This window comes from Monodelphis domestica, chromosome 3 (assembly GCF_027887165.1).
Source record: "Monodelphis domestica isolate mMonDom1 chromosome 3, mMonDom1.pri, whole genome shotgun sequence".
Classification (NCBI taxonomy): domain Eukaryota; kingdom Metazoa; phylum Chordata; class Mammalia; order Didelphimorphia; family Didelphidae; genus Monodelphis; species Monodelphis domestica.
In genome coordinates, this window is record NC_077229.1 from 102,269,425 (window position 1) to 102,282,638 (window position 13,214).

At 48.6% G+C, this 13,214-nt stretch overlaps 2 protein-coding genes across 2 annotated transcripts; one reads left to right on the forward strand and one right to left on the reverse strand.

Moving 5' to 3' along the window:
- Positions 1-843: 843 nt before the first annotated feature.
- LOC100017630 (cytochrome c1, heme protein, mitochondrial) lies at positions 844-5,707 on the forward strand. Its single transcript, XM_001371092.5, has 7 exons — positions 844-1,232; positions 3,460-3,656; positions 3,833-3,959; positions 4,185-4,342; positions 4,463-4,623; positions 5,106-5,206; positions 5,367-5,707. The coding sequence occupies exons 1-7, from the start codon at positions 1,119-1,121 to the stop codon at positions 5,469-5,471; spliced, it is 963 nt and encodes a 320-aa protein (XP_001371129.2). The 5' UTR covers positions 844-1,118; the 3' UTR covers positions 5,472-5,707.
- A 3,445-nt stretch (positions 5,708-9,152) lies between these two features.
- On the reverse strand, positions 9,153-12,703 carry SHARPIN (SHANK associated RH domain interactor). Its single transcript, XM_007488736.3, has 9 exons — positions 12,274-12,703; positions 11,938-12,124; positions 11,604-11,720; positions 11,263-11,404; positions 11,017-11,107; positions 10,730-10,898; positions 10,489-10,604; positions 9,547-9,675; positions 9,153-9,422 (listed from the first exon to the last, which is right to left on the reverse strand). Exons 1-9 carry the CDS (start codon positions 12,469-12,471, stop codon positions 9,336-9,338), a joined length of 1,236 nt encoding a protein of 411 aa, XP_007488798.1. The 5' UTR covers positions 12,472-12,703; the 3' UTR covers positions 9,153-9,335.
- Positions 12,704-13,214: the final 511 nt, after the last annotated feature.

Here is a 13,214-nt window from a genome sequence, read left to right on the forward strand (position 1 = left end):
GCTAAACATTTTTATGTGTAATTGGGAAAATAAAATATTTTTAAAATAACATTTGGAAACTGATATGTGGGGGTTACAGAGATTGAGGAGTCAGAGATGGCAGCAAGTTTTTAAACACAGGGAACTGGAAGTATGGTGGTGCCCTTGGCAGGAATAAGATTAAATTTTAATGGAAAGATGAATTTTGATCTAGATATGTTGAGTGTGAGATCATTGGGGGGCATCCAATTCAAAATAGGCAAATGGTAATGTGACACGAGCTCAGGAGAGACTGGAATGGTATATAGATCTGGAAACATAGACACAGAGATAGCAACTGAATCCATAGGAACCGACGAGGTTACCAAGTGAGAGAGTGTTGGAGGCAAGAGAGGAAAACAAAACATTCGGGGTGACACTAATGATGATTGATGGAAAGAAACCAAAAAGGAGTGTTAAATAGATGGGGCAACCAGAATAGAGTGGTGCCATGAAAACTCAAGAAAAAGAGAGTATTCAACAAGAAAGAAAGTGAGCAATTCTGTTAAACAATGCAGAAGGGTAGATAAAGTTCTATAAAAATATCTAATGTTAATATTTTCTGTTTGTTCCTTGAGGATGCTGGAGAGGCAATTCCTGCTTAGATATGAGTTGGACCAAATGTTCTCCAGGAGCCCTCTTCCACTCTCACTCGTATTTTATTTCTATTGCCGGAGGAAGGGAGGAACTACCCACTTCCTAAATACTAGGAAAATGATGCCTGTTCCTATGACAACAGAAGAGGTCCATTTGCCATCCCTCTGTTCCCATGGCAACAAAGAGAGATTGGTGCTCCCTCTTGCATCGCCCTCTGGTGTTTGCAGAAGCTCTCGGTTTTATTCACCTGGTACAACCCTTGAAGGCTTATTCCTTGCGCAGGCGCACTTTTTCAGTACCCTGACATTCCGCCCCCACTTGCTTTCATCCTGGCTATGCGGCACTGAGGTTGGACAGTCTGGTCCCCGACCTCCTTGTTGAGGCTCCTCCTCGTTGCGGCGGCCTTGCCCAGCGACGCGGCTCTCGCGAGGCTTTCGGTCCTTGCTGCCGGGGCCGCACGGGCTCACGGGACGGCGGTGGCGGCGGCGTTGAGGAGGCCCGAGATGGCGGCGGCCGGGGCAGTGGGGCGCTTGTCTGTGCTGGGGCTTCCGCGCGCTCATGGCCGGGTTCTGCTAGGCGGAGCGAGGCCCGGGCCTCTCGTGCTGCGGCTGCCTCAGGTGAGCGCGTGCCGCCCCCTCCTCTCCTCGCTCCTTCCCTCTGTTCATTCCGGGCGGCCCCGCGCCTGTCTGAAGGTCACGGCTTCGGACGCGCGGCCTGGCCTAGCCTCGGCTCAGCGGGTTCTCACCACGGCCCCGACGCTGCTCCGTGGTGTCTGCGCCACAGCCTAGGCCTGGCCTGGCAGCGAGTCCTTGCTCTGCAGCTCGAGCCGGGCATAGTTGCATGTCCCTGCCCTGCAGCCCACCTTCCGGCTGGGTTTGGTTCCTACCCCGCTACACTAGCCCTACCCTCTTGTTAGATGGATGTCCCTAGTCCGGAGCCTGTCAAATGTCAGTCTCTGCCAGAACCACTCACTTCCCCAAATCCACCTCATCTCTCACCCTAAGGCCTTTTTCTAGCCCCCATTGGGCCCCTACCGACCCCCTTCCTCCCCCCCCCCCCCCAGGTCTTTCCACCCAGGCGTCCCTGTCTACCTGAGCTTCCCATTAAAACCCCCGATTTTCATGCCCCAGAGGTCACTGTAGAAGTCAGGCTTGAGGACAACCCCACCCTGTGGTCTGAGCTTTCTATGCATGACCTCCCATGATTTCTTACTGGTCGCTCTGAGTCTGTTGTGTGGCCCCCTCCTAGGTTATTTTGGGGCCACGGAGCCCCTCAGCTTGGGCTCAACTCCCATGGTCCCTCTACCCTTGGCATGGAGCCTGAGGTGACCTTGGCCCAGGACTATGGGCTAGGGAGGGAAGCTGTCACAAAGTACAAAGGAGGAGGGGTAAGCATTTGTAACTTATCTCTAGCCCTAGGCTCTGCGTCCTCTCTAGGAATTGGGAAGGGGATTGTAATGGGAAAGAATGAGATCACACCCCAGAAAAATTTCACCCCAGACACCTGCTGTCTGATCAGATCTCCTCTGCCCCATGTATAGGTGTAGGTCCTTTCCCTGACCCAGAGCTCCAGCCTCTAATCAGCTCCCAGCTAGGTGGCTGACTGTCAGGAAGTAGGTTTTTGCCCTTGGATTGCATTGTTTTCAAATTCTGTCTGTGGTTTGCAGCATCCCACCTTGCTCTTCTCAATATTTAGGACTCTGTGAGGTACATTCTTTTTACTCATTCCCTTACTCCTGGATTTCTCCACCTTTGTCAGTCCCCATATTGGAGAGCAAGGAAAGGTGTGACCTTGGTCTTTTTTTTGGCAAATTGAGTTCCCAGGACCTGGAAGCTGGAGAAGCTGATGGGAGGTCTGCTTTACAAGAAAGAGGGGGGCAGGCTATTTTCCATCCCTGCTACCTTAAAGTGGAGAGGAGGATATGAAGAGAGGTTAGACCACCAATGAAGTGTAGCTTCTTGATAGGAAGTAAGTGAGCAGGGTTTGTAGAGTCCTCTAAAGATAAGGTAGCTCCCCTTTACAAGCTAGTCTAGAAAAAGAAAAATTCTGACTAGAATTCCCGAGTATCCTGATAGGAGATATTTGTATACCTTTACTTGGCACAGTACCCCTTCTCTCTGGTGTCTAGGTATGACCTCAGTATCTAGCTACCTTTGACCTTGAGCTTCTGTCCTTATTTAAGAGACCTATCTTCCCCATGTTCTCCTAAACCACTTCTTAAAATTCATTCATTGTCAAAGGATGGGTTGGGTGAACCCTGAGGGTTGGTCTCCAGTTTGGATTGGAAGAAAAAGATGAGGGATTGTCACCTTTTCTGTTTCTAAGGGAGCAAGAATGGAGGGGACTCTAGGCCTTATTGAAAATAGTTTTTCCCTTCCCTCAGTTAGGAGAGGTAAAATAAATCTTAGACCTAGAAAGTACTTCAGCCACATAGGAATATTATAGGATTTGGAACTAGAAAAAGCAACGTTAGGGGTCATCTTTTACTGATTAAAAGACCAAGAAGACCACAGCAATTAATGAATGGGCTTCCTTAGAATTTAGTCACAATGAATCAATTACAAAGTCAGGACTAAAACCTAAATCCCAGTTTTCCTCCACCATTCTTTCAGGGGGTGGGGGTAAGCCTAGGAGTGGGGATGGCCATAGTCAATCCAACTATATATAAATGCCATTTCTTTGGGGATATGGGCTCTGAGATGAACCTGGGCTGGGGAGGTGGGTTGTAAACTAGTTGGAGTATTGTGGACTTCCCAGAATGGGAAGAAGAACCTTGAGACACTGAGCTGATGAGAGCCCTGAGTGAGGGTGGCATGAGCTCTGAGTTGAGTGGGTACCTTGCAGGCTGCCACAATGTCATCATTCTCAAGTCTCTCGAGGGGCCGGAAGGTGGTACTATCAGCCCTGGGCATGCTGGCAGCAGGAGGTGCAGGGCTTGCTGTGGCCCTGCATACTGCTGTAGGTGCCAGTGACCTAGAGTTGCACCCACCAAACTACCCCTGGTCTCACCGAGGCTACCTCTCCTCCTTGGACCATAGCAGGTAGGTCTGGGGTTTTGATATTAAAGCTTGGGAATTTTAATTAATGGGTAGAACATTCCGATAGGGTGTGGTGGGAGGTGGTAGAATGGAGAACAAAATCAGTTGGCTGCCCAGGAATTGGCCACAGTAGAGGGTCGCTTAAGGCTTCCCTGAATTCTTTGTCTCTTCCATTCCAGCATTCGCCGGGGCTTCCAGGTATATAAGCAGGTGTGTTCTTCCTGCCACAGCATGGACTACCTGGCTTATCGCCATTTAGTGGGTGTGTGCTACACTGAATCAGAAGCCAAAGCCCTGGCAGAGGAGGTGAGGAAGATGTGATTATACCAAAACAGAGGTCTAGGTCCTGAGAGAGTGAAATTGATCTAAAGAACAGAAAAGGGCTGGGGGTCTCTTCAAGGTAAAGGTATGGAGAGGGAACTTATGTCTGAACTTTCATCAGGGAGTCTTGTGGGATTTGGAAGAGGGAAGTTGGGTACTTGGGTATAAACTGCCCCTGAATAGCTCAGTAACTTAATGTCTGGGTTCTAGATAGAGGTTCAGGATGGCCCTAATGAAGATGGAGAAATGTTCATGAGGCCAGGGAAGCTTTCTGACTATTTCCCCAAGCCCTATGCCAACGCTGAGGCTGCTCGAGCTGCCAACAATGGGGCATTACCACCCGACCTTAGCTACATCATCCGAGCCAGGTACTATATCCTTTTTGTTTTTTAACAAGTCATTGGGAGCTAAGCTAGGTCCTGGACTTAAAGGACCCCAGTGGGTGATTCAAGGGCTTGGGCATTACTGACTACTGTGTTCTGGGCCAGGCATGGCGGTGAGGATTATGTCTTTTCTCTGCTCACGGGATACTGTGACCCACCTGCTGGAGTCTCCCTTCGAGAAGGCCTTTACTTCAATGCCTACTTCCCTGGCCAGGCCATTGCCATGGCACCCCCTATCTACAATGAGATCCTTGAATATGATGATGGTGAGCTTCATACCACACCCATCCTCCATTTTTTTTTCTATTCCTTTTCCCTACCTGCTGTGTCCTATTTGTATTCCATCTCACTATGCCTTACTCCTTCCCATTCCCCACTATTCTTAGCCCTCTTCTCCCATTCTTTATTCTGTTTACTTCCTGTGGGACCATTGGTAATTCTCTTACTTTTCTGAGCCTAGGTTTCCTCTTGTTGGGCTCTTTTAGCTCTGAATGCAATGACCCTTCCCTACCATTTCCTATTATCAGGGCTGAAGTGGAAGCTCAAGGCTCCTGTCAGAGGCACTTACTTGACCCATAAAATCAGGAGACACTCCTTCCCAAATCCTGTACAGCCCATAATCTTAGCATGAGGACTTGTCCTCATGGTCCCTTTGCTTTGGGTCCAATCCCTTCAGTGGTCTGGACCTATTTGTAGATCCTGTTGGTAGTGCTTTGCTTTCATCACATCACTATTCTGGTCTCCACAGGCACACCAGCCACTCTGTCACAGTTAGCAAAGGACGTGTGTACCTTCTTGCGTTGGGCATCTGAACCAGAGCATGATCATCGCAAACTAATGGGGCTCAAGGTGATAATGGCCTAGGAGAGGGTAGGGTTGGGGAAGGTGGGTGGAAAGGGAGGAAGGGAAAAGTGGGATATTGGGGCAAGGAGTCCTCAGCCTATGGAGGGAGGGAAAGGGGAGGGAAAAGGGAGTTCCTTCCTGAACTCTTTGAGGTCTGCCTCCCTAGATGCTGCTAATGTTTAGCTTGCTGATCCCCCTCACCTACGCCATGAAAAGGCACAAGTGGTCAGTGCTGAAGAGCCGAAAGCTGGCATACCGGCCCCCCAAGTGATCATACCTTCATGTGGACATCTTCCCATACCATTGGGCTTAGTTCACCTTGGCCCTGCCTGGCACATTTCGTCTATCCTACAGGCATGGTCAGCCTGGCCATCAGGTGCAGCCTGGTCTGATCAGTTCTCTTGGATGGGCAAGAGTGGGGGTGGGGCAGAAGAACTGGCTTTGCCCCACCAGCACTGCCAGCCTCTCCTCTCTTCCACCAGAAATAAATTAAGTTTCTCAATGTGATTGTGTGAATGGCTAAATGAGGAGACCGAATAGGGCCAAGTAAAAGTGACTAGCTTGAAAAACTAGGCTTATGAGAAAACTGGGTGATTACAGTTTAGGTGCCTTCAAGAATGAGGAATGGGCTATGCCTGTGCTCCTGAAGCAGTTTGGATAATTGTAAATTTGGTTTAGGCAGAAACTAAGCTCTTACCCTTTAATAGCAGAGACTTGATGCAGAGGAAGGGTCCAAAGATAGTAGGATCAGTTACCCATATTTTCATCTTTTTTTTTTAATCTGTCTTAGTAACAATTCCAAGACACAAGAGCAAGGGCTTTCTCAGGTCACACAGCTGGGAAGAGTGAGCTCAGATTTGAGCCCAGGTCCTCCCCACTCCAGACCTGATGCTCTATCCATTATGCCACTTAGCTGCCTCTCTTTTCATTTTTAGAGAGGAGGAAACAGCCCAGGAATTGCTGATTTGCTCAGGGTCATTGTGGGAAAGCAGCAGAAGGGTTTGAAGGGAAATTGACTTGGAAAAGAAAATGTTTGAGGGAGGAGTGCTGGAGGTGGGAAAGATAGATCTAAATTTCTTTATGATTCCTGAGTTACTTTCAGTGATGTCCCACCTTGTGAAGAGAACCCTCTCCTTATTGCTTCCCTTGAAGATATTTACCAGAGATGGTAAATTTGGTTTAGGGTCCCATCCCTAAGAGATGAGTCAGAGATGACCCATCCCTCAGAGATGAGGGAGGACAGAGCATAAAGGTTGATGTTTCCTATAATTTGAACAAAAAGTTGCATCCTATAAGATTGAATACCCCAGGATAAGGTGGAATTGTGCCTATCTTATCTTACTATTCCCTATCCCTCTTCCTACCCACCCCACTCCAGGGCAGCCCAACACCCAAGGCAGTGTAGGAGATGATACAGGAAGAAAATATTTACCCACACACATCCACATCTTTGAGAGTGCCACCTTATAAACTATCCCAGGCAAGACCAGGAGACTGTTGTGCCCTGCCTTGGGGAGTGTGGACACTGGGATTTTTTTTGGCCTTGAAGCTGTTACCATTACACAGCAATCCCAATTCTTCCCTTTGATATTCACCTAAAAGGGATTGGTATTCAGCATCCAGCTAGATTAGGTTCACATCCTGTCATCTTCAATGTAGACTCTTCCTCTGCTACCTTAGATCTTGCCCTTTTCCTAGTGCTACTGCCCTGGTTTCAGTCATTAGCCTTCTCTATCCCACTACTGAAGAGCTTTCCTCTAGCACCATTCTCATATCCCTCTAATCAGAAATCTTCAGGGATTCTTCACTAAGTAAAAGCACAAATGACAGGTCCCAGCCTGCAAAGCCTTCCATAATCTGACTCCAATCTCTTTCCTGCTTTATCTTGCTATTAACAAACCATTTGAAGCAAGCTGTACTAATGTTTCTAGTTCCTTCTTCCTCTCCTATTTCCCCAAAGGGCTAGAATGAACTGTTCAATCCTCCCAACTGCTGAAATGCCTGCATTCCAAGCCCATGTCATGCTCTCCTCCTATGTATGTAATTATAACTTTCTCCTTTCCTCCTCCAACCCAGTGAAAATGGTCTCTCCAAGTTCCTCAGAAAATACCTTTACCTGTCCTAGGTATTTATCTTGCTCTTGTATGTGCATGTCTGTTCCCTTCATGCCACATCAAGAAGTCTTTGAGATCATGGCTTATGTTTTGTCTTTACTTCAGTAATTTGTGTACAGGTGTGGCTTTGGAATGCATGAATTAAGGGAAGGAGGGGAGACAAGTTAGATACCCACTCTCCTAAGAGCCCGTCTTGGCCTATACATTTCATTAAAGATTAAAAGAATTTCCACACACTTCCTCAAGCCCTTCCTCCACTCTCCTCTTAGCAACTTGATTTCCCTAGTTATTCCTCAACTTAATAAGGTGAATCCTTCTATTCTCACCCTTCTGACTCCTCCAGAACTGCATTTCTTTCATTTCATCCCTTTATGCATTTTTAATTTCTCTTTCCATTGGTTCCTGCTCTTCACCTGCAATTATATAACATTTTATCCACATCACTATGCTGGGAGGATAGGTGATATTCCCATTTTGCAGATAAACAAACTGAGGCAGGCAGATTTGATCTTCCTGACTCCAAGGCCAGTACTTAGTGCACTATACCATCCATTTTCTTTTAGGAAATGCCTGATGATACCTGACATTTCTACCCATTTCCTTACCATTCCCTCTTTTCAATCTTGTCTGGCTTTCATCTCTACAGTTCTCTCTGAAACTGCTTTCTCAAAGGTTGCCAATGACTTCCAATCCCATTTCCAGTGGCTTCTATTTAGACCTCGTTCTCCAGTACTTCCCCATCATTTTACAATGCTGACCATGTTTTCCTGCATAGTCCAGTTTCTCCTCTGACTCAGGGATTTCTTAAAAGTGGGCATTCTCCAGGCAAATCTTCCCATGGCTCTCTTCTCTCTACACTCTGCCTTTAGTGATCTTAATTATTCCTATGGAGATGATGCCCCAAGCTACCTTTCTAGTTCTAAACTTTCCTCTGGGCTCAACAGTTAATCTCTACCTTGTATACCCTGCTAGAATCTTTTCCCCTACTAAACTTATTTTATTCTTCCACTCTCCTATATTTGTCACCTTGGATATCTTTTCTTTACCCCTTCTTATCCAATCATTAGCTGTCCTGTCAGTTCTACCTTACCAACATCTCACCCATGACCTTATTCTTACTGTCACCATGCCGGCATAGACTTTTATTTCTAACTATTTATATTATTCATAATAACCTTAAGTAGGTTTCCTTGACTGTTTTATATTGATCCCAGTCCTTCATAGTGATTCTTCCTTACATAAAGATTCAGTCACATCAATCCTGCTGCAAACTCTAGGAGCTCCCTATTCCAGAGCCTCCTGAGGAAAGTTGAAATTTCATATTGTGAAAAGGGAATTTTTAAACCAATTTTAACTCTTACAACACCCTGTCATTCAAGGACCTCCACAACCTAGTATTCCCTTTACTTTTCTAGCCTTATTTTATATTTACATCCCCAGCATTATTCTAGCCAAATTGGACAATTCACACACATACCCTGCACATTTCCACCTCTGATCTTTTGCTGTCTCACAACCATCTCTGATGGATTTTTACCTATCTTCTTTTAAAGTTCAAGCATCTACTCTTCCAAGAATCCTATTCTCATCTATACTCCCTTCCCCCCAAAAAATTCTTTCTAATCCCTCTTGACTTCACAGAATACCCTGGTTTTGATTTCTAATTAATTTAAGTAATGTTTATTATAGTTGTCTATTTTATTCCCTTCCTGCCTATGAGGTCTGTGAAGGGCAGGGATTCCATGTAGATATGTGGCGATGGTACTGACCAGACAGCTCTATAATACTCCAGCTTCCCAGTACATATTGGGGAGAGGTCTCAATCACAGAAGCCTGGCTTAGATTATGGATGTAAAAGTGCTTTTACTAAATCTTCTCCAAATATGATGGGTTATTTTTATTATTATAGTCTAATTTCCATCCTGTTGTCCATCTAGGCTTAAATGGGTAAGTCACTCTCGGCCTTCCTTGATCCTCTAAGTTAGGATATGTCCCCAGTCTGTCCATTTGACCCGCTTGGGTCAGGAAAATTCACTTGACAAGTGAAGGAAGCCATCCAAGGACCCGCTGCTGGGAGGAATTGCCAAGTCTTCTCCCCATCTTGTAACCTGAAGAGGGAACGATAAATGGGGATCAGTTCTAGTTCTTGGCCCAGTGCATTGAGTATAAGATGCTTCATAATGTTCACTTAAGAATTAATGATTGATCCTGAACACTTTTCCCAGCCCTTACCTTTGGGGGCTGTTGAGCAGGAGCCTCTGGCTGGGGGCTTCCAAAGGCCGGTCGCTCGGTGCTGCACATCTCGCACCCTGGTCTCCCAGGAACATTGATGAAGGTGCATGAAGGGCAGGACCAGCCGACCTGGTAAGAGGACAGATAAAGATGGAAGGGGGAAATCATTCAACCACCCTTTCTCAAGCTCTGAGCCTTAAGGATTGTGGATTAGACTATGAGGCAAGAGTCTGGTTTTAAGAGACATTTCCTGCAAGGGATGATGGTGGGGCACAGTGGGTAGAACATTAGACCTGGAATTAAGAAGACCTGAGTTCAAGTCCAGTCTCAGATACTTAATTACCTGTGTGACCCTGGGCAAATCACTTAACCTGTCTCCCTGAGTTTCCTCATCTATAAAGTGGAAATTCTAATAATATCAATCTCCCAAGGTAGTTTAAACATAAATGGAAATGTTTATAAGGTCCTTCATAAACCTTAAAGTGCCACGTAAATGTTGGTTATTATTTCTTCCCTTTCAGTTTGTGCTTCTATACAATCCAGATACTGAACTTCTAGCTCCGCCAGGTCTTTGTGTCTAGCATATAGCAGGTGCTTGCAGACTGAACAACTCAATGACCACTTTTTCATCATACCCTTCCTCAAAACCTAGGGAGTATGGGGGTAGATCAATGGAATAGACTAAGGGTAAATAAACTCAGCAATTTAGTGTTTGATAAACCCAAAGATCCCAACTTTTGGAATAAGAACCCATTATTTGAAAAAAGCTGCTAGGAAAAACCGGGGGAGGGGGGGGAGTATGGGATGGAGATATATGACAAGGCAGAAGTCAGTTACCTCCTTTCACAGGTAAGGAAAGTGATTTCATGAAACTTTCAGCCCAATCGCATTCCCCACCCCCTTCACAATGGGCTGGGAGACATTCTCACGTGATATACTCACTTGCAGACATCCAGAAAGGTTGGTGGAGGCTGGTGGACGAGAGGCTTGTGGGGGTGGGTGGGTGAGAGGGGAGCTGATCTCCCCATTTGACTTCTCCCTAGCTTCTAGCCTTCGGCCTGTGTCAGAGAGTGGATTACAATTTAGAAAGGAATAACCCTACCCTCGACCCCTTCTCCTTCAGACTGACCCCCACACCTGGCCCTGACTGATTCACCATCCCACCCTCCAAACGGTCACTGACCTGAAGGCCGAGCACCATGAGGCCCAGGGGGCCCAGAAAGCAGGTATAGGAAGGCGGGGTCTCCATCCCTCTGTACCCCATAGGAGGCCAAGCTCCTTTCGGGCACACACAAACAACGGCCTATTACCCAGCGCTGCACCCGCGGAGGGAAGCCGTATTCTTTGAACACCTATGGTCCCAAACATCCCAAGTCAGGAGGTCCCTTATCTCTATGGGGATTACAGACAACCACCCCACCCTTCCCTTCCTCCCCAAGGCCTCAGAGGCCCCCCCACAACCACTCTCACCTGCTCTTGTAGAGCTGCTACTGTGCAGTGAGGATGAACCCGCAGAGAGATGTGAGCTGATGATGCTGCATCCTCCACTGTGACCTGAAGCCTGGACCAACAGATGAACTGATGGGGGGAAGGATGGATGGACACCTTGGTGGCCTGGGGAGCTGTCAAGGGACCTCACAGAGATTCTGCAATGTCTCCCCTCTAAGGCCTGGGTGGGGATAGAATTGGTGGTGGCCAAAGAAAGGAGGCTCTCACCTGATGGGCCCTGGGGGAAAGCAGCTCTCCTGGAGCACAATGTTGAGAGGCACCTGCCTCTGGGCCAGGGCTGCTGCAGCTTGAGCTGCTCCCTGCTCATCGCCCCCACAGATGGCCCGGGTCAGTCGGTTTGTCAAATCCTCTGCAGGGGACGTGGGGAGAAAGGGAGGGTGTGTGACAGTGCTGGGCTTAAGGTCTTCCCACCCCAGCCCCTCCACCCTCTACTCCTCCCCCTCCAGGTAACCTCTTCTCTCCTCAGCCTCCTATCTTCCTGACCCAACTGAACCCCACCTGACCCAGACATGCAATCTCTGGAGATGAGAGCCACCATCTAAGCTCACCTTTCTCAGAAAAATCCTGAGGGCTCCATAGGGACTCAGCCTCAGAAGCTGGAGGTGGTGTGGAGATACTAGGGGGCAGAATGCCGGGGGTAGGAGCTGAGGCAGAGCTGGCAGCAGCTGAGAGGGAGAACATGAGACAAGATAGGCAACTTCCCACAAAACCCCGAGCTGGCCCCGATGATATGAACCCATCTCCTGTGACTCTGGTCATCTTCTATGACTCCATCTAATATGATCTCATTTCTCAAGCGCCTCCCCATCTTTGTGACCTCTACCCCTAATCCCCTCCATAAGCCCTGCAACCTCCTCCCTGGGGCTCCGGTTCAGAACTGACCTGTGCCCCGGAAGGCAGGATCCCGGGCTCTCTCCAGCAGCGTACTCCAGCGCTGGGCGTCTTGGGTATCTTGGAAACACAGTGTCACAGCACCCGGCCCAGGCCCTTCCTTAGGCGGCTGTAGCTCTAACTCACAGGGGCCACGGCTAGTGCAGGTCACGGATTCAAGGGGCCATTGCAAGCCCTCCTAGGAGGGGGACCACAGCGAGCATGCAACTAAGTCCAGTTGGGGGGAGGGGCACCCCGGACTCCAAGCTCATCATAGCTCAGACACTTTAATGCCTCCTCCACCGCCCATTCCATCCTCTCTCCCTCTTAGCCCCTAGTTGTGCTTACCCCGGGAGGGCTCCCAGAGCCCTGCAGCGCCAAGCGGAAGTGCCCGGGCCGCGCGGCCTCCGCGCTCAGCTGCAGCCGCCACAGCCCATCGGGCCCTGGACCCGACCCGGGTCCCAGGCCACGCACCTCCACGAACACTACCGCCTCCTCCAGCGCCGCGCCCTCTGGCTCCTCGCCCCCGCCTGCAGGCGGCGCCATCACTCCGGTCGCCTGGGGCCGGGAGTCCCCAAGCTGCAGACCGGCCTAGAGCAGGGGGGGCGGAGGAGCAAGCGGTCAAAGCTACGGGAAGGGGCCGGGCAGTACCAGGTGTAGTATGGCGGAGGGGAAGAGGGAAGGGCTCTGGTAGGACTCTACCACTGAGCCGCGGGGGTGGCTTGGGTGAGATACTGACATATGGGGCCTCTTTCCCAGAAGGAGCTAGAAGAGGACTATACCAATGATGGTGCTGGGGGGAGTGCGGGCTGTACCACTGAGGGTAGGATGAGAACAGCACCTGGAAAGCGAAGCACTCAGGGCGGGTGACTCAGGCGCAGAATCTAGGAGAGCAGGGGCCACCCTGCTGCATCCAAATTTCCTAATTTTGTGTGGAGCACTAACAACAATAAATTAATAAAGGCTAGGTGATTTGGGCCTAGTAAGGGCCTCAGGAAGGATCTAAGGTAGGATCTTGTGAAGATAAGATTAACTTTCCCCTCCTCTATTTTTAATCAAATCAAGAATAACTTAAAGTACCCCTACTTACCATTAAGTATGAGAGTTCACAAGTCACTTACTAGAGTGACAACTACAAAGGCACTGCCCCGCCCCCCCCTTGGGCAGTACTAGGCAAATTGAAAGACTGCCATTGGTTTCAGTGAAGGAGTGACAGGAAGTGACAGGAAGTGGGAAAAGGGGGTATAAATAGAGACCACTATGGTCTGGCATTCATTCCCTTCCTGGCA